Genomic DNA, 22,548 nt, shown 5'->3' with positions numbered 1-22,548 from the left:
TGCCTCTTTGATAAATTTCCATGATCTGGCTAATGTTTTCTCAGCTCTTAATCTAACATTCCAAGCTTCTGAGCAACTTCATATAGCTGCCATGTTTTTAAAATTAACTCTTCTCTTATATGCTTCTCTTCGACTGTACTTCATGAACACTTTTCTTCAAATCTTCTCATATGTTCTTCCCTTTCCAAAGGTTTATAAGGCCATTCCTGACTAACGCACTGGACTTGATATTCAAATTTATTTATTTATTTACCAGTAGACTGGAGAGGCATTCTGATTTTTCAGTGAAATATAGAGCTCTTGCTTCTGTTTTGCTTAAAAGTTACTGCACTTTTATGTCCAGAAATATATACCTCAAATAAGACTACCTGACTTTTATATACATTATTATTAGTTATAATGTATTAGTTATATGCTTATCTTTTCCCTAGAAGTTTGTTCAAAAGAATTCATAAGAGTATGGCTTTACATAGGGAGGAGGACCAAAAAAGGTTCCTAATGAAATGGAAATATCCGGTGCAAAATAGCTGACGTGAAACTAAAATTGTTGTATCAATATACACTGTGACTGAACTTTCCCACATTCTGCAGCACCTAATTTTAAATGCCATCCCCGGCCCTGCTGAGTCTGTTAATGCAAATATAGCTGTTAACTTTGAAAATCTTTGCATGAAAATAATCCTAATACTATTTCATAATTTTACTAGAAAGGTTTTATGACTCGCTGCTCCATGTTGTAAGTGACAGTGAGTTTAGACTGTTCAGCTGTGGCAACAATGATGTGAATACAATTCTCTCCATATACTTTTCTTTGGGAAGGTCATTATTTCTTAGCAAAAACTGTATGTCCATTGCAATATAAAACCGAATGGTTTGCTTTATCAAAAATATAGAAATTTGCTAAAATCTTATTTCATATGATATATACATATAAACACATGATAATTACATGTGAATAATGAAAAATGCATTATCTGTGAGGCAATGTATTGAATAAATGCGAAACAAATTAAAAATGGGTAAAGGGTATTCTATTGAGGTATTAACTTCTTTACCTTAATATATTTAATTTCCCAATGCGGATTTCACTGAATTACAGTTAACTTATATTGGGGATTCCTACCTTAATATTTCTCAGGCAAAACTTGAAAGATATTCCTTTTGACTGCCTCAAAAATAGATGGTTTTGCTAATTTGATAGCTAATCCCGTCTGCTTAATACGCAAGCGAAATGATTTGTCATGCTCCTACTCAAGTATCTTCCTAATCTGAAAATGACTGGTAAATCATGTGGCTTTATGCCTTTTTTTTTTCTTTTTTTTTGTTCTTTCTTATTTTAGTTGTCAGACAGTAGGTAGAATATTTAATCTGTTCTTTATTAGTATGTGTTCTGTGCTGCCATTGTTGACATCTTTGGCTTTCTTCATGCCCTTGTGTCCTGTCTTTAAAAACTAATTAAATTCAGAGGACAAAGGACAATTTCAACAGTCAAGAGGATGTAGAGATACAGAAAACAACTGGACAAAAAATGTGTGAAACCAGTGCTGGTTTCCAGAGACACTGGAAGTAGATACTGGCCCAAATGAACACCATTCCACCTCTGGGGTTTTGTACAAGTTTCTGGTGGGTATTGAAGTAGAAGAGGCACCTTGAGGGACCTCTGTGACTCTGCCAAGGGAAAGAAAATAACTCAGGCATGGAATAAATGAATATTTCATACAGCATGAAGGGAAGCTGGAGAAGGCCCATGTAGCTCTTCCAGAAAAACCCTCATAGATCTCTGACAGCTGTGCCACACTCCAAAGGTGGTGTTACTCTTACATTTTATTTTCACATATGGCTTTTCACTGCTGATAGTTTTCCCTCAGCAATGATGTGAGTGAAGTTACTGTAAACGAAACTATGGCTACTGACTTTTCACTATTTGGTGATTCTTTGTCAATTGAATGCTTTCTTCATTATTTACTACTACTGTTGCTAAATACATGTCTAGTAAGCAGTAACCACCTGTGAAAAGTATTCTTAGTTAAAAACCTTCACTTAGATTTTAGTGGCAAATTTATGGGTGTAAATCAATGTATTGTTTAACAGGTACTAAGTACTCCTGCCACACTGTTGGACTCATAATAGTGCGATTCTCAAGCAAGTGTGTCTGCTCAATGAGAGCAGGTGACAAGTCACTGCTTGTGGTGAGCCAAGAGTAGCAGGATTACATCTATTTTGTTGTGAACTTAACACAGTTACTCTGAACAGCTCAAGTAGTTTTTGTAGTATAACAGCTCTCATCAAAAATAGGCTAATTAGAGGGGCTTTAACTTGACTCTAGGTGACTCAGGCTAATTGCACTGGAGCTGTTCTCTGACAGATGCCAAAGCACTGAGCAAATAATTTTTTAAAGAAGTGGTGAATTTTCCCTACAACCCGAATCTGTAACAATTAAGGAATGTAAAGCCTATCATCATTAATGGTGCTGTAAGCTTCAGAGCATGAGATGGCCCTTTCTGTGATGAAAAATTAAACAAATGCAGGTTTGGGACTTGCTTTTGAGTAAATGTGATGAATTGTTTAATAGCTTTAGAATTACAATTCTTGTTACTTTTTTGATGTAATGCAGACTAAGGAGTCATCTGTCATTTACAATCAAACCCATGAGGAAATATGTGATACAACAATTAGACTGGTTGTTAACAATTTGGCAAGCTTTAGGGCAACATTGACAGTGATTCTTTATATGCAACTATTTAGGAAACTGTCAAACAGATTTATTAATACACAGAATTAAAGCCTGAAATTCTAAAGTGCAAGTAATATAGTCATTCAAAATACATCCTTTGTTTTGTTAGACATGGATGTTATCACAGATTTCAACAGAATTCTCTTGCTGCTAAAGTTAGAAGTGACATTTAGTGGATATAAGCACTCTGGAGGTGCAGTTGTTGAGAAAGAAAAAAAGGTACTTTGTTTAATAGCCTCAAGGATTTCTGTAGCAAAGCGAGACCATTACATTTTCCTTATTTGAAAAACAACAAAAAAAACCCAACAAAAAAAACAAACACCAAAAAAACCCCATAACACACACACACACCCCTTCTCAAACCTGGCAGATGTTACATATGATGAGAGATGTATTGGCTGTGTATTGCAGTTCTTCGGATTCAGGAGCTGTGCTGAATCCCATCACTGAAATCTATTTTTTGTTTTCTGACAGCTGTTTTTGCCATTTACTTTAAAAGCAGATGGGGAAAATGCAAAGAAGAACTGTCAATTTTATTACCATGTATAATCAGCATCTGTGCAGTACATCAGACTCATTGCACAGCTTACACTTTCTTCTCTGTAGTAAAAATTCTTCTGGGATTTCTTGATAAGCTTCTTGCAGTCTTTTTGTAAATTAGGAGATGCTGAAAGTAAAAGTATAGATTAATTAACTGCTAAAGCCATTATTGTATTGACCAAATTTACTTAATTGAGATGTTATGTTCTGATTGTTTAAGTATATGGGTAATTTGCTGCTCCATATTCAAATCTGTGTGTTCTTAAGGAAGATGTTTTATTTTATTGTTACAAAATACTTAATTTTTTTTTAGATATATCTCTGATCCATTAACATGCATTTAGGTGCAGCACATCTCTGTGCAGTATTTTTTACCTTTCTCTACAAAGCAGGCTTAGTATATTATACCCATCTGCATGATTTAAAATAAAAATAATTCTGTAGAGAACAGGGTGTTCTTCATTCCTAGTCTGCCCTCTTTCCTGGTGCAGAAATCTTTCACAGAAATGACTTTTTGTAGTGGGAAAATCAGCTAGTTTAAAAGTGTCAGTATAAATAAGCATGTTGTCTGTCTCTGTAAGTGCGGAAGTAGTAATCAGTAATGGTGTGCTGCAGGCTTATAGTAGAGAACAGCATCCTCCTGGAAAGTGTCAAGTGATTTACATGTCACAGGGCTCTTTGGGGACAGGGTGGGAAGACTCTATCTACTGTCTGGGGACCTTTGATTTGATTTGATTAGGTTGGAAGTTGGAAACAACTGCAGAAAGCACCTTTGTTTCTTAGAATAGTAGGTGTTTGTACATTATGGTGTCTTCAGTGATAAGCAGGGGGAAAAGATTTAGAAAAGAAATGTCCACAGTATATTTCCTAGATAGGAAAGATTAGGGAATAGTCTTCAAGAAAGGTTTCAGCTGCTTTGGCTGTGTAAAAGAGTAAAACACTTATGTATTAATGCAGGACTTCTTTGAAGTGAAACACTAAATGGAGCAGGAGACTTAATACTAAGAGCATTAATTAGCGTTTGTGTGGTGATGGGCAGAGTACTACTTATATATGAGACAGTGCAGGCTTTGATGAAGCATGTACTTAACTGTCTTCCTCCATTATCTTATCTTATTAAATATGCTACTGAAATTGACTATGGCTTTTGAAAAAGAAACCACCAAGACACTGTTTATGATACATAGATCATCGTTTATAATAAAGACTGACTTCTGGGATGACTTTGAAAGGAGATGTTGTGCACAAAATTTAATACAAGTTCCATGGAAAAATACTGATACTAGCTTTTTGTTCTTCTGTAATATAATAGTGCTTCTGGCCATGTCATTTGTGAGCACTTAATAGTTGATTTTTTCAGTAATAGATAACTACAACCCATCCTATTCCAGAATTAAAAATGTTTCATTTAATATGAGGAATTAATATAAAAGAGTTTTTAATTACTATGGGTTTTATCAGTAGAATGCAAATTTCCTTTAGATATTAGTCTATCTGTGCTTTGTGACCCTGGAATATATCTAATTAGATTTTCTCTGGAATAGTGGATGCAAATTTGCATTCTGTAAAATTCAGCTGATTCTAGGAAGATAAAGAGAAGATTAGAGGATAACAAAGCTTGAAAATGTGAATTTGATTTACTTTCTTTACAGACAAAGTGGGATATAAAGATTTTTCTTCTGTATTTATATAATCTTATTTTTCCTTTCTTATGCTAATCATTCTTTGAAATGTGACGTGTTTTAGTGCCTACACTTTGGCATGAGTTAAGAAAAGACATATTTAGATGATGCTACTATAACAAATCATTTATCCAGAAGAGCTTGTAAATTTAACCCAGCACTACAGTCTGTCTATTAGACTATATATTTCTCACTAAAAGGAAATGTTAGGTAAAGTTGACATGGAGTTCATTTTCTTATCCACAAGTGAATTGGTTGTTCACTCTATTAGAACTGCTAGAAAATTAGGTTTCAGAGATATACTGCAGTAAGACTTCTTCAGGTTTTGGACACATATAATTTGTAGACAAATTGGACAGCAGTAAATTAAATCTGCTATTCCGTTGTTTCATAAAAAATGGCATGCATGTATCCTGTAAGGTACTTCAGTTTACAGAACTAACATTTTTAAATTAAAAGAATAAACTGGAAAATACTTTGTGTCTTAATTTAACACTAGACCTTGTCTTTCTTGAGTTACATGCTATATCAAGCCTAGTGAAGAGCATTATATGTTTAAAGATAGGTGAACATAGACTGGAGCCCCTCCAGCACTAGGTTACAAATCTCTACATCATAGGCTAATAAGCAGCATTTGTAATGAGGCTTGTAACAGCCTCACGTGGGAGCATTGCCACTGCAATTTCTGTCTTTCCCATATACACGTTTTTCCCCAGTTGTGTGTCTCTTCAGAAGTTCAAGTCCTCTTCTGTAATATGGCCTTACGGCCCTCTCATCTTCACCCTCCCTCCCCTTTCGACACCTCTGTGTATGTCCTATGTGTTTCCCTGTGCAAGATATTCTTTGGGTGGTTCTCAAAGCTACACATCTGATAAATGTCTGGTCAGGCTATCCCTGGTGGTTAGGCAGTTGGTTGCTGCCAAATAGAGTGTGTAACAGGAATGGATGGATGGCAGCCATTCACTTCATGGCTGGGTTGATTTGATTTCTCAGCTCCTTCCCATTGCTAAAGTATGACAATTTTTAGAAATTTATTATCTTAAGGTTTTATCTCTCTTTGACCTAGCCAGCTGAATAGAAACCTATCTAGATGATAAGCATGCATAATTTTATTTTCTGGGGAAAAAGCTAAAAATGTAAATACCTCAGTTTGGTCTATTTAGGTGTTGCCTTTTAACTTAAGCAAGTTTTTACTTATTCAGATATTTGCCTTCTGCATCTACTCAAGTGTACTGGAGAAGAGAGACCTTGTTCCTTTATAGCCTAATCAGTACTCCTGGTCTGATGCAAAATGTGTTTCATGGGTCCAGAAGGCTCAGCAAAGGCAAAGAAAGCATATGAAAGAATACCCTGTTTAAGGAAAAAATTAACAGTCTTGTGCCATAGGATCCCCTGCAGTGTTTAAAATATACCTGAAAACTGTAGCAAGGTAGCAACATTTTGCTTACTAAGGACTTTTTAAAGCATGAACCCTGTCTAAAACAGTTCTGATGAAGTGAGATTTTTTGTGTCAGGAAGACTTTTTGAGGCACTTTTTTTTTTTTTTTTTTTTTCCCCCGGCTTCTTTATAAGCCATTCAAGAACAAATTCTGCTAAGGTAAAGTATGGTCACACTTAAGAGATTTTGAGTATTAAATGTATAAGTATCTCCATCTGAACAAAACGTCACAAAGGCAGGAAAAAATCTTTTTTCAATTCAGTTATACTGTGATCTCTGGAGAAACTTAACAAAAAGAAACAATTGTAAGAACTGTTTCTTGGAAAGACTTACTCAAAGTGAATATATGAGCTTATTAGTTACACTGCACACACAGGGACTCATGTCTCTTTATCAGAGCAAAAGTAAACCAGAAGAGAGTTAATAGGACACGGGTAAAAGGAAGAAAACAGGCTAATATCCCTACATCTGGATTTAAAAAGGCTTTTTGACCTTAGATTCTGAGTCAATGTAATTTATGTGTAATTTAAAATAGTGCAGTAAATTCTACAGAATTTTGATTCCTTATATGAAATAGGTTTTTGGCATTGTCTTTATCTATGTAGATTATACTAAGTGCATGAAGGAGGGAAATAGAAAGCTTATTAGGTAGGTATGATGTGTAGTTTGAATAATACTGCCTTTTCCGGTTGTACTTTTTAGTACAAATAGTTTCAATCCTTATGTCTACATAACAAATTTTGCACTGCCATAGCCATGAAATACAGTGGTGTGTAAAGACGTATCTTTTAAATGTATTTATTGCTGAACCTGTTTTGACTTGTTGGCAAGTGGGCCACAGGTCTGTATCAGCATAGATTTCCCATATGCAAAGCTCTGAAAGTTAAAAAAATTGTTGGAAAACTCTGTCCATTAGCAAATTCACATTTTGCAGAATGGCAAGTTTCAGTCACAGTCATTATATATACAAAGCAAAGATAGCCAGTAACATAAACTACAATTTTTAGAATAAAATACTTGTTTAAAGAAGTTAGAAGTGTGGCTGTGCAATCCTATTATTATATCTTAAAGAAAATGTATTATGTACTGTATCTAAATAAATCATGTGTGCATATTTAAAAATACGGCATTTGCCTTATTGCAGGTAGCAACATACGTTATTTGTTCTGTAGGAACATTCCTTTGCCCTTTCTTATGGTTTGCATATTTCAGTGTTTAACTCACAGAATTCTTTAGACTTTTCTAAATAAAACTTACTGTAATAATTGCTGTATGTGAATAATACGTTGGGAGTCAATTAACAACAATCCTTTTGAATTTTTTAATGACAATTCTAGCTTAAATGTTAATTAAATGATATAAAATCAAGATTGGGTTTTAATTTACAACATTACGCTCTATAGGTTAAAAGGTTTGAGTTTACAGACAAAAATGAGGGGTTTTTAAATGAAAACTGAGAGGAAAATGACCTTGTCTTTCAAGATCAAAATTATACTGAAAAAGAAAGCAAAAGCAGCCTTTGTTAAAGTCTGTCCCTTCTAGATTGTTATGGCTTTAGGTTGTTGTTGTGGTTTGGGTTTTGTATTTTTATGATGATGCTGTTCTTTTGCAGACGGTTAGAACAAAATTCAATCAAGGTCATACCTCCTGGAGCATTCTCACCATATAAAAAGCTTCGAAGAATGTACGTACCCAATAATATAGATTATTTTTTTCATATATATATATGCATATATATATATTTATATATAAAAATAAAAAACAAGTCAAGGTCATACAGAGGAACTGCAGTCAATGACTGATTATCTAAGAAAGTTTGACTGCTGGAATATTAACTGATATGTCAGCCTGATTATTAAGACCGTATAGTATCTTTGTCACACTAATAATAATTGTTTTTTACCAAGTATTGACATTATTTCATATGGTTCTGCATAGAAGCAATATGTTAGTGCAGTGAACACCCTATAAAAACAATTAATTAATGGGGATAAGCCATCTTTGAGGTTGTAGAGTTCTGTGGCCATAGCAAACAGAGAATTCTTTATAAAATGTACTTAACCGCTTAGGAAAAGTAAATGTTTTTTCATAATTTTTCAAGCATTTGAAAGGTCTATTCTTAACCATGCATTTTGTTTCAGTGTACTGGCAATTTTAGTAGTTTTATATTAAAATTCTTTGGCAACATCCATATTAATATTGTAATTTCTCTCTCCTTTCCATGCCTAATTCTAATTATGTATTATTTAAATGTTTGCTATTTTGAAAATAGTTTGGATTACTTGAATCAAATTGTATTTATTTCAGTGACCTCAGCAATAACCAGATCTCTGAAGCAGCTCCAGATGCTTTCCAGGGCTTACGTTCACTCAATTCACTGTAGGTATCTGTTTGACCTGTAAAAACAGAAGCAAATTTCTCATATTCTTATGGTGAAATTCTTTTGAATTTTTGGCTCCCTGCAGAATTTTCACATAAATTTGATCAATTATGAAAGCTGTAAAAAGAATTTCAGAACATTAGAGTGATAATTCAATATTGTATCACAGCTGGACACATGGTCATAAATATGTTCATGGCAAAAAGTTGAACAAAATAATTTATTTCCCAGTTAGCTGTTCTTACAAACAGCAAATACACTTACCAAGGTCCTTGTTAAGGCTGTAAACAGCGAGGTACTGATTTTGCTGAGAGCTCTTTGGCAGCTCTTTGGGCAACAAGCCTTTGGGGAAAACCTGTGATCCTGGTACCTCACAGGACCACAAGGATCTTGCAGGTATGTTGTTGCTGTTAAATTCCCTCAGAAAAATGGAAAATTCTTTATTTTTAAAGCCAAAATCACACAGTATATGCCTTTGATAACGACGGCTTTGTTTGCTTTGTTGTTTCCTGGTGCAGTGTCCTCTATGGCAATAAAATTACAGAACTTCCAAAGGGTCTATTTGAAGGACTCTTTTCTCTGCAATTGCTGTGAGTATTTTTTTAATATTTATTCTATTTTGGGATAACTCAGAAGGGTAAACATTATGAGAGATTTATGCTTGGAGAACTGGCAGGAAATCCCATGTGTAAGATCAGAGCATAATAAAAACAAATTATGTTAAAGCCAAAGGAGTTAAGGCTGTTGTAGGCCAGCTTGCCATTCATCCACAAATTTGATCATATCTTGGTCAATGTCTCAGCCTAAAATGATTAAAATGAAACTGTTCTTTTGTGTGGAATTTATAAGTGTAAAACACAAGATATGATACTGCCTTGCCCTGTGTACAACAAATACTACATATAAAGTTGTGTGGGAACAATAGAAGGAAAACTTGTGAGTTTTATACAGAGAAAATATGTAGTAGAAATACTATGTAATTCTCTTTCTAGTTGTACCCATGGAAGAACAAAGTTGCAGTATAGTTTCATGGATGACTTTTAATATTTTCTGACATACAATTTCTGACTGTACAATTCTTTGACTCTGTGAACTCCAGCTGCTATTTCATTTAACACTTTGGAAATTTCCATATGTTGTCTTATAAAACATTTATATTTAGATTTAATACTGGGTATAAAGAAGGATTTCATGGTAATATGTTTATCAAATATTGTCGATATTTAGCAGAAAAGGCTGGGCACTTGTTGTACTGTGAAAAGAAATTTGTGAAATAGGCCATAAAGCAACAGTGATGTTTTTGGAAGAAATTGTCCCACAATAACTGACTTGTTGATTTAAAACTTTTTCTGAAAGAATTTAAACCATCTTCCCACTTATTAGAAGTATTTAATGTCCAGATTTCACAGTGCAGTGATTGGCAAAATCTCTTATTAATTCAACGAAGGTGGCAAAACAGTAAGTAAATACAAAGAAAATGTAAGTTCTAGCACCACCTAGAGGTTTACATTTTGATTTTAGTAACTAATATAGTACTGGGAGGTATGCATTCCTGTTTTCCTTTAAAGAGATTTTAATTATAAAAACATATTTCAGATTTTCAGTTAAAAAAAAGAGACATTTCTGAACTTCTGTTTATTCTGTATTTTAAAAAGTCCATAGTTCGATATACTTTGCATAGCCAATACATTTCAGTCTAAGTAAATTTCTACTTGCGTAGTGAAACTTTTTATCAGAACACTGGTTTTCAAATCCACCATTCCATTCCTTTTCTGGCTGGAAATGGAAAAACCCCACACTTTATTATAAAAATGTATCTAGTTGAATGACATTTTTATTTTATTTTTTTTTTCTCTTGAAAAGCATGAAGGAATTGGTTTAGATTGGCTTGTTTGTTTTAACTGTAAAAGTCTGGGAGGTACAGGGAAGAAAAGGTTCCCTTTGAAGATGGAGACCAAAAAAGATCCAAGACAAATTTGGATATATTCCATGCCACCAGTTTTTACTACAACTCTGTTAATGCGGCAGCATGCTGATTAGTAACATATAATTAAAAGTGCCACTGCACATCTCTTCCAGCTAATGAACACAGTGTTCAGTTCCCTTTTTGTTTGTTTATTTATTTGGCAAAGAACTAGTTTTCCTTGAAGATATTTGATTTTTTAAGCTTGTTTCTTTGCACAGGCAAATACCACACACACACACGTTCTACCAGCGCATACAAGAAATGTGATTTTAGCTGAATAAACCCACATATTTAACTCCAAGGTGCAAATATTTAGGAATAATTTCAGATCACCTAAATAAGATATTTCACTGAAATGTGTAATGTCACTGTCAATTAATATTTGTTACTACATCTCTAGTTCTGGTTACAAATGCACACAGAGAGTTATCTGTGAAAAATGCTGAAGCTGCAGGGACAGTAGGAGAATTTTTTCAATTTTGTAATTGTCTTCCATTAAACAGATTATTGAATGCCAACAAGATCAATTGCCTGCGAGTTGATGCTTTTCAAGATCTGCATAACTTGAATCTTCTTTCTTTGTATGACAACAAGCTTCAGACCATTGCAAAAGGCACCTTCTCACCCCTGCGTGCAATTCAGACCTTGTATGTATGCTCTTGTTTATGGTTGTCTTCAGTATGACTTCATATTCTGCAATGTACTAAAAATAACAGGAACTGCTGAGACCAAAGGGAAATAATGTGTGAAATTATCATTTTTTTCTTTATGAAAGACATTTGGCTCAGAACCCATTTATCTGTGACTGCCATCTGAAGTGGCTGGCGGATTATCTTCATACAAACCCCATTGAGACCAGTGGTGCCCGTTGCACCAGCCCCCGCCGTCTGGCAAACAAAAGGATCGGCCAGATCAAAAGCAAGAAATTCCGCTGCTCAGGTAATTTTCTTAATTTGGCTGCTATTTTTCTTTTATTGGCAAAACTAGTGGTTATAGAAGTTCTAATGAAGGCACCTGGCTCTCTACGGAATTATTAAACATTGCAGAATCTTTTTTAGTTCTTTGACTGAAGGGGGGGAAATCATGGAGGTCATGGGCTAATGGATCACAGAGCATTACTATAGTTAACACATTTGGCACTATTTCTGAGTAGAATAAAATCTAACAAAAGAAATGCAATATATAATACTTCAGAATGAAATGCTAAAGTTATTCACTATAAGTATCACCAACATAAATAATTTTGTAAAATTTCCACAAGGCTCTGGAGTATGTAAAAGATCTGCAAATTTCTAGCTAAATATGGAAACATGACATATTCATTTTATACAGGGAGCTTACCTCATACTGAAATTTACTTTTTCTTTTTCTAATCTTAATCCATTTCCTTCTTACATTTTTCTAAATCCTAACTTTTGTCATATGGTATCCAGCTGTTCCAGGTGCATTTTACATTCTACAATTTATTCAGTCTCAAGTGCAAATGCCAAATGAGAACTGTTATCCGTGTTCCGGATACATTTATGACTATTCACACTTTGTTGTTTATCAGCTCTCATTGTGAATACACACTTTTTCACTTAATTATCTGTAGTTAACTGTAGTCCATACTTAATCTAATAAAACTCATTCTTTGCTTGCTGACATTCAGGTGCATCTTCTATTTTTTTCTCTTTATTTAGCTAAAGAACAGTATTTCATTCCAGGTAGGTTTGGCTCTGCAGTAAGATTGACTAACTGCAGATACTCTCTCCCTTTCCCCAAAAAAGCAAAGTTATACCTTTTAGGAAACTGATGCATGTGTTTTAACATTAGTCAATACCTGTAGCAAGACATAGTTTTCCTTTGTAGATTACTAGTAGTTTTTTTCTGAATATAAGAGCTTAGCATGCAGCTCCATTTACTTTTTTTTGTCTCACAAATTTCAACACAATCTACCAAAATTTTATCTTTACTTAAATTATTTAGAAGGTTGCACCTGCTAGTTCATATTTCAATTGACACCTTTACTTACCTCGTACCTTGCCTTTCTGCTGCTACTGTTTTTAAAATGTAGCTCCTGAGCTGCTTTTAAACACAGGAAACCATACTACCATCAAAGAGCTAGTACAACTTTAAAAAAATAAACATTTTACAAATGAATGTTTTCTTGCCTTGCTTTCTTGCTCTACACTGGCTGCAGTTACTGCTTGCTCACCCTCCTTGTGTTTACGAAATCACAGTGGAATGCTTGGAAAAGAAAGCTGATATTCTTCATTAAAGGCATTCTGTGCTCACACGCATACAATGAATCAGAAATGCTTTCCATTAAAGAAAATACAACTTTAGAGTTGGATTCAAACAGCAATTTACACACTGCTTTAAGCTGTAATAAGTCTATAATATTTTCAAAAAGATTTACTGATGTTGGCCCTAGCTCTTTGAAATATGTTTCTTTATTTATTTTACCTTGCTTGTCAGGTGTGTGCACTGATTTCTTAATAATCATGAAAAGAAAAAATGCACTTCCATTATGTTCATAACAGATTATGAATTATTGATTGGCAAAATAAACAGGGGAATAATTAATCTGTTGATGAATTACAGTGTGTGATTTGCAAGTAGGGTTTTCTACCATACTTTAATATCTGAAAAATATCTACAATAATTGATTATGACACCAGTGCACTTGTTCTTTCAAGTACTACAGGTATATTGTCATTCTGCAGTGATCTTAATCTTTGTCTTTTAAGCTGGTATGTTTAACAGTCCTACTAATGCTGTGTGATGTATCACTTAAATTTGCAGCCATCATGCGAAGTTCTTGATGCCCTTATACTTATTAGTATATGTTAGTTTGAATATGAAGAAAAGACAAAACGAAATTCAAAATAAGGCAGCAACTTGTCAGCGTTGGCAGCCGCAAAAATGTGTTTTTAAGTGGCATAAAACAGAGGGGGATTCAATTTCTCAAACCTGTAGTACTACACAATTCCTTAATGAGTAGAACAGCTGTATTCCTGCCACAGAGTGACTTCTACTCAACCTTGCCAGCACAACTTTTGTCTCTGAGTTAGAAGTGTTTCCTTGCCAGCAAATGTCTCCACAGCCTGTTTATAATACGGCCACACATGCAGTTTAGGTTTGTTTATGTACCCTTTGAAAAATGCTGTTCCTGGGGGCGGGGGGCGGGGGGGGGGGGGGGGGGAAGGGAGGGAAAAAAAAATTTAAATTAGAGTATTAAAAAATTAAACAGTGCTACAGACTTGCTTCTTGAAATACAGCTTCTGTGCTTTCTCTTCCTATCAGGTTGTCAGGGAGATGCTGCATAAAATTATTTTAGTTGTTGAAGAACTTGGCCCTGAATATTTTAGTTGTTTACTTTACACTGCCAGCAGTGATTTATTCTGGACACAGCAGGAAAACAAATGTATTTGTAGCCTCACTTATTGGGTATTTTAAGGTGCTAAAGACACTTCTTTACGCTTCAGTAAATACTGTAATAATGGTAGCTTTTCTTTAAAAACGTAAATTTTTTTAATATTTATTTAAAATATGTCATTGGGAGATCTTGCTCTGCAGACACCAGGAAGTTTCAGAATTTCATTATGTTAAACCAATAATTTGGAAAAACATCTTTTGTCTGCTAGCTCACAGAAATAGACCATGTAGTTATATCATATGTGTTACTTAGACATTTACAAACACTAGATAACATAATATGTGATGACTGTTGGGGCTTTTTTCACCTCCCTTGAGGAATCTGCTTCTCCTGTGCTGCTTTGGTTTATTAAGGTTTTAAGTGGCATAGCATGTATATATGTTCAAGGGAGTAGCTTTTAAAGAATACATTCGAATCACAAGAATAATGCATGGGAGGCATTATCATCCTATACAAAATCTGTAATTAACCCCAGTCTTTTCTTCATTTTTTAATGCCACTTAAAATGATATATTCTTTCTCTCTGCTGAAGATGGGTCACCTTTAACAACATCTAATCAAACTAAAGTTGAGAAAATGAGAGCTTAGTTCTTTTTTTGTCTTAATTGGGATTACTCTGTCTTTCTTTCCTTCTTGGCTATCTTTACTTTTGCAGGAGTTCACCATTTTGGCTGTAAGTAAAGTTCAGTGTCTGAGCTAAATCACAATGTACCTCCCAGCCCTGATGCACCTTCTGCTAGTCTCAGTCTTTTCACCTTTGTCCAAGAAGAACCCACAGGTCCTTTCAGCTTCTCTTTGTTTTTTTATCACCCACCCTCAGTTCCTTACTGGATGTTTTCTCCTGATATGTTTAGGATGTTTTCTTTGACTGACTCTGGGAAATGGTGGAGGAAACTTTCAATGTGGTTCATCTTTTTTATACTTATTTAATCTGTGACAGTAATACTGTTACTGTGGCACTGGACATTCAGTAATAAGAATGCCATGTCATGTAAGCAAGTATTAAATTTCAAATGCTTCTGTAACTTATACCTACTCCTTCCTCTTTTCCCTTGCTCTTATCCTTGGCCTAATGGATGCAGTTTTGGTAATGTAGCGAGATTTTCTGTTGTGCTTGATCTAACCATGTGGTTGTGAGGTATGAGTAAAACATGGTTCTGTCAAGCACCATGGAACGTCACGCAGCTTTCTACAGCATGGCAAGCTGCTGAGGCTTAAGTCAGGATCACACATTTTTTAAATTAAAGCTGAAAACAGGGCTTTCAATCTTATGTGTTTGAGATGATGTGGAGTATCAGGACTATAAAAAAAAATAAAAATCACAGAGGTTAATGAAGTCCAGTCAACAACACAAATTTGTAACAAGAGAAAGAGAAAAGGTGGCATTCAGGATCTATTTATTCTTGATACAGAGAAAGAAAACAAATTCTAAAAGAATCGGTGGCATTTGTGTGATTAGCTGTAAACAAGACGAGATTGGCTGACAACATATTCAGCAGAAAGTACAGCTGTGAAAAGCTCAAGTTAATGTTATCCTGTTATGTGAAGTTGGTCACAGTTTCTTTTTCCAGCATATCTTAAGCCCCTATATTTAACCCTCTCTTGAAGCCCTTGTGTCTGTTCAGTATCACAAAATTTATCATACATTTCCCAAGTTGCCCACCCGTTATCTGCATTGCAGACATCTTTTCAACCTTCTCACAAGAATCAAATCTTATACTTTATTGACTCAGTATCTGTATTTTGACTTGGCTCTTCCACAGGCACTGAAGATTACAGATCCAAATTAAGTGGAGACTGCTTTGCAGATTTGGCTTGCCCTGAGAAATGTCGCTGTGAAGGGACCACAGTGGACTGCTCCAATCAGAAACTCAACAAAATTCCTGATCACATCCCCCAGTACACAGCAGAGTTGTAAGTTGAATTGATAATAAAGCATTATTTGCTTATGGAAAAACTAACTAAAATTTTCAAATATAAAATCACAACTTTACTTTTTTGAACAACAAAAATTAAATGTAACCTCCATGGTGCACTTCAAAGGACAGGATATTAATAAAAATCATATATGTGTTACTTCAGTACTGTGTAGCCTTAAAAACGTAGGTTAAGTAAATAAGGTAACAATTCTATGTTTCTAGTTCTCCAGTTTGAGCTGTCCACTTGGATTTTTTTGAAAAGTAATGGGGTTTATTTTGTTTTTTAACTATAAGAGCAAATAGGACATCCAGTAGCCAGAGGTCTGTCTTAAAAAGTGCTATCTAGGTGTTTAATGAAACAGAGCTGATTCTTCTTATGCAAAACACACATTATGTGTGTCAGGGAGGAGACCAAAGGAAGATAAAGCAGACAAACAAGACAGAGCTGAGTTAAGAAGATGAGATAATAATGTAATGAACAGAGATGAGCAGAGAAGTCACAGGTTATTACTTGCTTAATAAGTGCCATAAGGGAATGATTTGTAGGCATTACAACTGAAGTGGTCTTCAAGGAGGGATTGAAAGATAAAATTAAGACAGCTTTACAAGATTTTCCCATGTGCAAAGCATAGTATGAAAGGGAATGCAGAGATGCTTGAAGGATCAGCAGAAAGGCAGATGAAAGTGGCCACCACTGGCAGAGCAAAAGCAGGAGGAAATAGCTGTTTTTCCTAGGAGATTCATTTTAAAGAACAAGGCAGAATGTTGTGGGACAAAAGAGAGGGACTTTGATTTTATGTAGTAAAGCAGAGACAGAGATGTGGAGACAGGTGTACTGTGATCAAGTTGTGACCCACAGGGGTGAGATGAGCAACAGTATGGCACATCTCTTAAAAGACAGTCAGTCTGCATCAAAGCCACAGTACAGCAGTGAAGGTATGAAATAATGAGACCATGGTTAAGGATTTCAAATAGCTGGACAGGAATAGGGATTTGAAACTGAAACATTGTGTAAATAGAGATGTAGATTTTTGCCTGTTTATGAGCTGAGAGAAGGAGTTGATCTTAGTGAAGTTCTAATTAGAAGTGGTAATTCTAGTTGTGCCAAGAATGATGGCAAATTCAGTTGAAAAAGTGGCATATGTGGCAAAAGCTAAGCTCAGCTTTTGGCCATCCTCATGTTGTTGATTCATAAAGTAGTGTCAGAGAAGTAAAAATTGATACACAGTCTTGGGTAAAAAGAGATATTTCAGTGGAGAAATAAATTTTTTGTTATGCTATATTTTGAGGTGAAATTACTTGAAGAATAAAAACTGATGGAATTGGTAACAGGTTAAAGTGGAGGAAGAGATCATAAAGTAATAGTTGTAAGAATCATAGTAACTGAACCACGAGGTGAGAAATGGAGTGACAAGCATGAATTGTTTTGATTTTTAGCAGGATTCATGTTTAATTCTCTCTGCTCTGAAGAAGTAATAATCTTAATTTAGTATTTTAATTGTTCGGTTTCATATTCATTTATTTACATGTGGAAGTTAAACTATCAAATGTTTTCTTTCTATAATTATGATTCATACATATTAAATTCAGAAGAAACTAAATCATTAAGTCTTGTAGAGGAATGAAGCTGGGTTAATTAGCATTGATAATATACAACTGTGGGCTGTCTTAGGGGTGGTGGGTTGGCCTATGTAGATAAGGTGCAGCTGTGGCTGGTTCTGTTAAGTGGTTGAGAGCCAACAAAGAGGCAGCAGCCGAGGAAGAGAGAGGAGGAAGAAGCAGAAAGAAAAGAGAGAGAGCATGCCCTGCATGAGGAGAGACTAGGAGAAAGAGCAGAGGGACTAGCATGAAGAGTATGTTGGCATGTGATGGTAAAAGACCTTGTTGCAGCCAGCTAGTTTGGAGAGTGCTGTGACAAAGTCTCATCTGCTGTGTATCCTAATTGGATCAACAAAAAAATTGTGTTTGACTATGTGATTCGTGTTTGGTTACAGTGCTTCTTTCAGAAAACATCCAGTCTTCCTTGCACATATCAGTGGATTAAAATTCCACCATTTCCCTGAAAGTGTTACAAAAGTTAATCATCTCTCTTCACTTCTGTTAAAATCTTGTACAATGGGATTTTTTACTTTCAGATGGAATCTGCCTCTTTGGTTTCTATCATTGCTTCTTTTATAATTTTGCTGTTAGAGTCCTTTTCTGTCCAGCATTTGTCCAAGTAAGATGGTCTTAAACTGTGACAAAGTCACTATTCAACCTTCTTGATGAGCTGTACAGATTGTTCTTCAAGTCTTTGGATGTAATAAAAAAATGTAATAGCCTTGCAAGTATTCTAAAGGGGATAGAGGAATTACTTCTACATTTTTTTTTTTAACTTTCTCGAAAAATCCAATTGCTCTAGCTAAATACACTTTTTCTGGTATTTGCCTCACTGATGCAAAGGTTACAGCCCTTTCTCTTGTTTCCTTCTGTTATTCCTGGTCTTTGATGCACTGCCTTTGTTACTCTTCTTGGGGCTTCCCAGTCTAGCTCTAGTGCCACTCTTGTGATTTCCAGTTCACAACGTTTACTGGCATATCCGAGAGCAGCTAGTTAGCCTTTTTCTTTTACCCACCACGTTTCAGATAAAGGTACTTGTTAGCATCAAATTACATTGATGCTTCTATTGCAGTGATGAGGAAGGCTAGATTATTTTCTGCAGGGTGGTGTCTGGAGCTGAGACACAGCTTGGAAATGATCAAAAGTGAGGAAAAAGGTTATTGATTGTGTAGATTGCAACAGTAATATCACATTAGAAAAAATTCTTCAGAGTGGTTTTGTTTTTTTAAAAAAAAAACTGAAAATAATAATAATACAATTAGAGATAGACACTTAATTGTAAAAGGTGAACAAATTTATAAATAAGCCAAGTGCTGTTCTGTTTCTGTTTTGTCACTTGCTTACAGTCTTCCAGAAAACCAGTGAAAGTCCTAATTTGCCACTGAAGTACTTGAGATAAAGTATGACCCTGTAGATGCACCCCAGAAATAAAATATTTTTGGGGCAGCATTCTAATATATAGGAAAAATCAGGAACTATTTGATAAATCACTTAAAGCCAGAGTGTCCAGGAAGAACGCTAAATAAAACCAATTTCAGTCTTATATGTTCAGTTTTTGTAATGATTACACAATAGCTGTTATAATACCAGATCCTAACAAGATAGTTTTCAAAAGCATGAATATCACTGCAGTACGTAGCCTTCCAGGAGGGTTCAGCTATTGTACCAAAACATGCAAATATCTTACCCATTGTGTTAACAAAGCATGAAAAATCATCAAATAAAACAGAAGCAATATTTACACATCAACATATAATGTTGCCTTATCTTTTTGTTTTAGGAATGACATTTTATGATTCTATGATTTCAGTACTTTTCTTTGAATAAACCAGGCACAAGTATTTTTAATCGTAGAATCATCATTTAGGTTGGAAAAGACCTTTGAGGTCATCCAGTCCAACCATTAACCCAGGGCTGCCAAGTCCATGACAAAACCATGTCCCTAAGCACCACATCTACACATTCTTTAAACATCTCCAGGGAAGGTGATTCCTCCACCTCCCTGGGCAGCCGGTTGAATGCTTGACCACCACCCTTCCTGATATCCAGTCTAAACCTCCCCTGGTGTAGCTTGAGGCTGTTTCTTGTTCTGTCGCTTGTTATCTGGGAGAAGAGACTGACCACCACCTGCCTGCAACCTGCTTCCAGGTAGTTGTAGTGAGAGATTGATCTAGTGATTGACAGTTAATAACTGTCATTATTGTCTTTATCAGTAAAAAGCACTGGGCTAAAAAACCATTATTGTTAAGATCCAGAAGGAAGATGCCACCACATCTGTAAATTTTCCAGTCGTCTGTAATAATTTTCATTCCATTGTGTGTGGCATCACTTACTTATGATAATAGAATGAAAACTTCTTGCACAATTAACAATTCTAGGTCTAAAGCCAGCAATCTCCAGCCATAGAAATGCCATGTGATCCATGTGGTCATTCCTCTGACCACAAACCCATAATTTGTAACTCTTGATGTCCCTTTATTTGTGGATGTGCCCTTATGATGATGCATGATTTGTGATACCACCATATACACAAAATTAGATAGAAGATGTGATTGGTGCTACAGTTTTAACAAAATACAGTACAGTGATTAACCCATGCTTCTTTTCCATCAGAAAGAAGTATGGAGAAACTTCTCAAACATTGAAAATGGAAACACATGGAAAATTCTTACAATTGTTCTGTAATATTAATAGTAGACTAGGACTATTTTAAATAAAATAAAAATTCATATGCTACATATGACATTAGGTAGGACTAATAAGCATCAGAAATACAAAATTGAGGAATAACCAGCAAGTAGTTCAAGATAAAAGTGGTGTTATCATACATTTTAAATATGTAGGAGTTCCAGTGGGCACTGCTACAAAGTTAACTCTAGGCTGTATGTACAGGAGTGTAGTATATAAGCTATATGAAATAACTGTTTTACTGTATGTAACTAGTAAAATATCAGCTGGAATACTGTGTCAAGGACTTTACTTTTCAAGATGGATACGGATCACTTGAAAAAAATTAAGAAACAAAAGAATCATCTAGAAAAGAAGATTCAAAGGAAAAACTGAAAAGATTGAATGCATTTGTGTGACAGAAACTTGAGAGAGAGACAAAGTAAATTATTTTTAATATGTACAAGGTTCTGGCAAAGAGGAAAGGATCAAATTGTTTGCCTTTTTCTATGGGGTTAGAAATGTTTGCAGTAAAGCACAGCAAGGAAGTATTATTGGAATCAATAAATGTTTTCATAAACAAGTCATTCTACTAGATGATATAGCACTTGAAAAGTATTTCAAAATGTCAGCATTTATAGAACACTTGGTGCTTCTGTTGTTGATGGACAGGGAAAAAAGGCTGTTTGCAATTAAAAGTAACTTTGTTAATTGACACTGTGCAAAAATTCATTTTATATGGTCCCGCTAAAAATCATACTAAGTCATTGAGCTGTTTTTCAAAAGTAGTAACATCTTTTGAAATTCATGTTGCTTTTATTTCAGTGTGATATACAAATGTTCCTTGTATATCCAAAAAAATCCTCCTCTTTTCTCTTAGTTTGGTTCTGTGCTGAATCTGTCATACAGCCATACCTTCAAATTTACAACCTTAATTTCCCTTCTGGCTACCATGCAGAAATAAGAAGCTTTCTTTTCTAGTTTTTTTTTTAATCTTGTCTTGCAATAAGGCTATCCTGAAAAGCATTCTGAGTTAGAATTACGGTGAATTTCATTTCACAGTGATCTTGTCAGTCATCTCTTTTCCTTCCTATTGAAAATCTCTAAATAAAAGCAGGACAGACTCCCTTCCCTAGTAAGATGACTCCATAAAAACATACAAAGAATCTAAGAATTGTAATTTATGTTTTCTTTTCAAGAAAGGAAATAGGGAATACTGGGTCAGTGCAGACATTTTTTGAAATACAGATGGTCCCCTAACCTAGCAGTTGCTAGAGATATACTGTCCTGTAACAGCCTTGATACCTGGGCAGGAAAGATCACTATCCAGCTAGTATTTGTTGCTTATTGTGTATCTTCTTGTAGTGTTAAAAATCAGCATTTAATGCTTCCTTACCTAATATATTTGTGTTGTTGTGGTCTGAAGATAAACTATGATCAGAGAAGTGTTTTTAAATTCTTGGGAAGACCTATGCAGTGTTTTTTAGTCTCTATTAAAAAGAAGCATTGAGCATAAAGTAATTATTTCATTCCTGTAAATAGTGTTCTGTGAGCATCTCCAGATGTCTGGCAGACCCCACCTGATATCCTTTAAAGAACAGTGAACTAATCTTCAGTGGTTTATACATACTACTTAAAGATTTTTATTTATAAGTTGCCATGGAATCCTTCTTTAGTTACATTTTTGTTTTTCTTCCCTTAAAAGAAAAATTAAAAACATCTTCTTATATTCCTCTGCAACTTGAGTTAGATGATATTTTTTGATCTGGTTTTGATTTTGTATGTTCTATGTATGCCTAAGTTTAACTAATGAGAATGTTCACTCCCAGATATTATCAGAATTAGAAATGTCAGTAGATATATGGAATTGTTCTTCAATTACCAGTTAAGCACCAGCAATTCAGTTAAATCAGTGTGAAAAGTTGACTTAGTGTGCAACATTCTGTACCAGTGCCTGAGTATGGTTTTCTGAAATTGATGTCATTTCTTGTAGGCGATTAAATAACAATGAATTTTCAGTCCTGGAAGCTACTGGAATCTTTAAGAAACTTCCTCAGCTGCGTAAAATGTAAGTGCAACTTCCGTGACCTTGTCTATTCAGATAGCGTGTTAGGTCCTTGCTGTGTTTCTCCACCTTTTTTAGTTCTTACCTATAAAAGATTCAGTATATTCTAATGAAAATCAAGAATGGGTTTAAATTAA

The 22,548-nt window shown here is 34.8% G+C and overlaps 1 protein-coding gene across 18 annotated transcripts in view; it reads left to right on the top strand.

Annotated features, from left to right (window-relative positions):
• Window positions 1-22,548, top strand: part of SLIT2 (slit guidance ligand 2) — a 266,529-nt gene that overhangs the window by 181,714 nt on the left and 62,267 nt on the right. For 9 of the 18 annotated variants that reach the window (XR_008730635.1, XM_055700673.1, XM_055700671.1 and 6 more), the window contains exons 10-18: window positions 8,007-8,078; window positions 8,702-8,773; window positions 9,293-9,364; window positions 11,244-11,387; window positions 11,516-11,679; window positions 12,423-12,446; window positions 14,817-14,834; window positions 15,925-16,075; window positions 22,340-22,414. Coding sequence is in view for 17 of the 18 variants with exons in the window: in XM_055700673.1 (XP_055556648.1) it covers window positions 8,007-8,078; window positions 8,702-8,773; window positions 9,293-9,364; window positions 11,244-11,387; window positions 11,516-11,679; window positions 12,423-12,446; window positions 14,817-14,834; window positions 15,925-16,075; window positions 22,340-22,414 (792 nt within the window). In the remaining variant the exon portion in view is untranslated. The remainder of the gene's footprint in view (window positions 1-8,006; window positions 8,079-8,701; window positions 8,774-9,292; window positions 9,365-11,243; window positions 11,388-11,515; window positions 11,680-12,422; window positions 12,447-14,816; window positions 14,835-15,924; window positions 16,076-22,339; window positions 22,415-22,548) is intronic. The other 9 variants (XM_055700675.1, XM_055700672.1, XM_055700674.1 and 6 more) reach the window with 3 other exon arrangements.

Source organism: Falco cherrug, chromosome 1 (assembly GCF_023634085.1).
Source record: "Falco cherrug isolate bFalChe1 chromosome 1, bFalChe1.pri, whole genome shotgun sequence".
In the NCBI taxonomy this organism is placed as follows: domain Eukaryota; kingdom Metazoa; phylum Chordata; class Aves; order Falconiformes; family Falconidae; genus Falco; species Falco cherrug.
Note: the sequence above shows the minus strand (reverse complement) of the source record. Positions and strands in the feature narration are given on the sequence as shown.